Source organism: Apteryx mantelli, unplaced genomic scaffold (assembly GCF_036417845.1).
Source record: "Apteryx mantelli isolate bAptMan1 unplaced genomic scaffold, bAptMan1.hap1 HAP1_SCAFFOLD_149, whole genome shotgun sequence".
NCBI classification, from domain to species: domain Eukaryota; kingdom Metazoa; phylum Chordata; class Aves; order Apterygiformes; family Apterygidae; genus Apteryx; species Apteryx mantelli.
The window spans coordinates 129,716-131,447 of record NW_027118502.1 but is presented as its reverse complement, the minus strand read 5'-3'; the positions used below and the strand labels follow the sequence as shown (position 1 = coordinate 131,447).

Below are 1,732 nucleotides of genomic sequence, written 5' to 3'. Positions count from 1 at the left end.
TCCAGCCCTGCCATATGGGAGATACCGCTCGACCATTCACCACCTCCAGGAGCACTGGGCACCCACAAGTGACAAATGAATCCAGCCCTCGTTCCCTAACACATCACCTATGAGCTCATCACCTTGAGCCCATGGAGAGCCCCAGAAAAGCAACAGAGCCTTTCAGGGTGAAATTCCTTGAACATATGTTTGATTCCAGCTTTGGAAGGAGAGCCCAACCTTCAAGCACTGAGGAAATCCCCTTTTAATAGAGAGAAGCCAGCTCTGACACAGTGATAGACACATTCACAGAAGGCCTGTGGGTCAAATTGACTGGGTTCATGTTGCTGGAGAAGTGGGATAAATTCAAACACTTCTGCACAGACATGATTATCGGAGAGAATGCCAAAAACATAAGAGATGTCTGAGATGAATTGGAAATCACTTGTGAGGCAAGATGGGCAACTTAATGCTGCTGAAACAGTACCAGCTGAATCAGTTTCCTCACTGCCTCCTGGAGCTCCTTGTTCCTCATGCTGTAGATGAGGGGGTTCACTGCTGGAGGCACCACTGAGTACAGAACAGTCACCACCAGATCCAGAGCTGGGGAGGAGACAGAGCGGGGCTTCAGGCAGGCAAATGTGCCAGTGCTGACAAACAGGGACACCACAGCCAGGTGAGGCAGGCACGTGGAAAAGGCTTTGTGCTGGCCCTGCTCAGAGGGGATCCTCAGCACAGCAGTGAAGATCTGCACGTAGGACAGCACAATGAAAACAAAACAACCAAAGACTAAACAGGCACTAAACACAATAACCCCAACTTCCCTGAGGTAGGAATCTGCGCAGGTGAGCTTGATGATCTGGGGAACTTCACAGAAGAACTGGTCCACAACATTGCCTTGGCAGAGTGGTATCGAAAATGTGTTTCCAGTGTGCAGCACAGCATAGAGAAAACCACTGGCCCAGGCAGCTGCTGCCATTTTGACAAAAGCTCTGCTGTCCATGAGTGCACCATAGTGCAGAGGTTTGCAAATAGCAACAAAGCGGTCATACGCCATGACTGTGAGAAGAGAATACTCTGCTGACATAAAGAAGACAAAGAAGAAGACCTGAGCAGCACATCCCAAGTAGGAAATGACCCTGGTGTCCCTCAGAGAATTGGCAATGGATTTTGGGACTGTGGTGGAGATGGAACCAATGTCGAGGAGGGAGAGGTTGAGGAGGAAGAAGTACATGGGGGTGTGGAGGCGGTGGTCGCAGGCTACAGCTGTGATGATGAGGCCATTGCCCAGGAGGGCAGCCAGGTAGATGCCCAGGAAGAGCGAGAAGTGCAGGAGCTGCAGATCCCATGTGTCCGCAGATGCCAGGAGGAGGAACTCATTGAGGGAGCTGCTGTTAGACATTTGCTCCTTTGGGGCACACGGGAACTGTCCGAGGAAGAAGAGATATTGACAAGTTAGGGCAGACTTCTCTGAGTGAACATGTCCCATAGCCTCCCCCAAAAACACACACGTTACTTCTCCCCATCTCAGCAGCAGTGTCATTGAGCTCCATCGTTTGAGCTCTGGTTTGTGCTGGCTGAGTTTGCCGTGAGGAGCAGGGGCCTCTGCCCTTGGGCTCCAGAGGAGTCAGCCCTGACCTACAGCACTGCGGATATGGGAACAGCGGTGACTAAAATTTATATTCCCAGTTCCAGTCAGAGTTAATCTACTCAGAATGTTGAAGGGCTTTTCAGCACCTTCACTCCCACTTCT

At 51.0% G+C, this 1,732-nt stretch overlaps 1 protein-coding gene across 1 annotated transcript; it reads right to left on the bottom strand.

The window, feature by feature from the left end:
* Nucleotides 1-445: 445 nt before the first annotated feature.
* On the bottom strand, nucleotides 446-1,381 carry LOC136995807 (olfactory receptor 14C36-like). The gene has a single exon (XM_067316842.1). It carries the CDS (start codon nucleotides 1,379-1,381, stop codon nucleotides 446-448), a length of 936 nt encoding a protein of 311 aa, XP_067172943.1.
* Nucleotides 1,382-1,732: the final 351 nt, after the last annotated feature.

Bases quoted from the DNA above. Each gene is read 5' to 3' on its own strand.
- LOC136995807 (XM_067316842.1), bottom strand. From the start codon at position 1,381: ATGTCTAACAGCAGCTCCCTCAATGAGTTCCTCCTCCTGGCATCTGCG.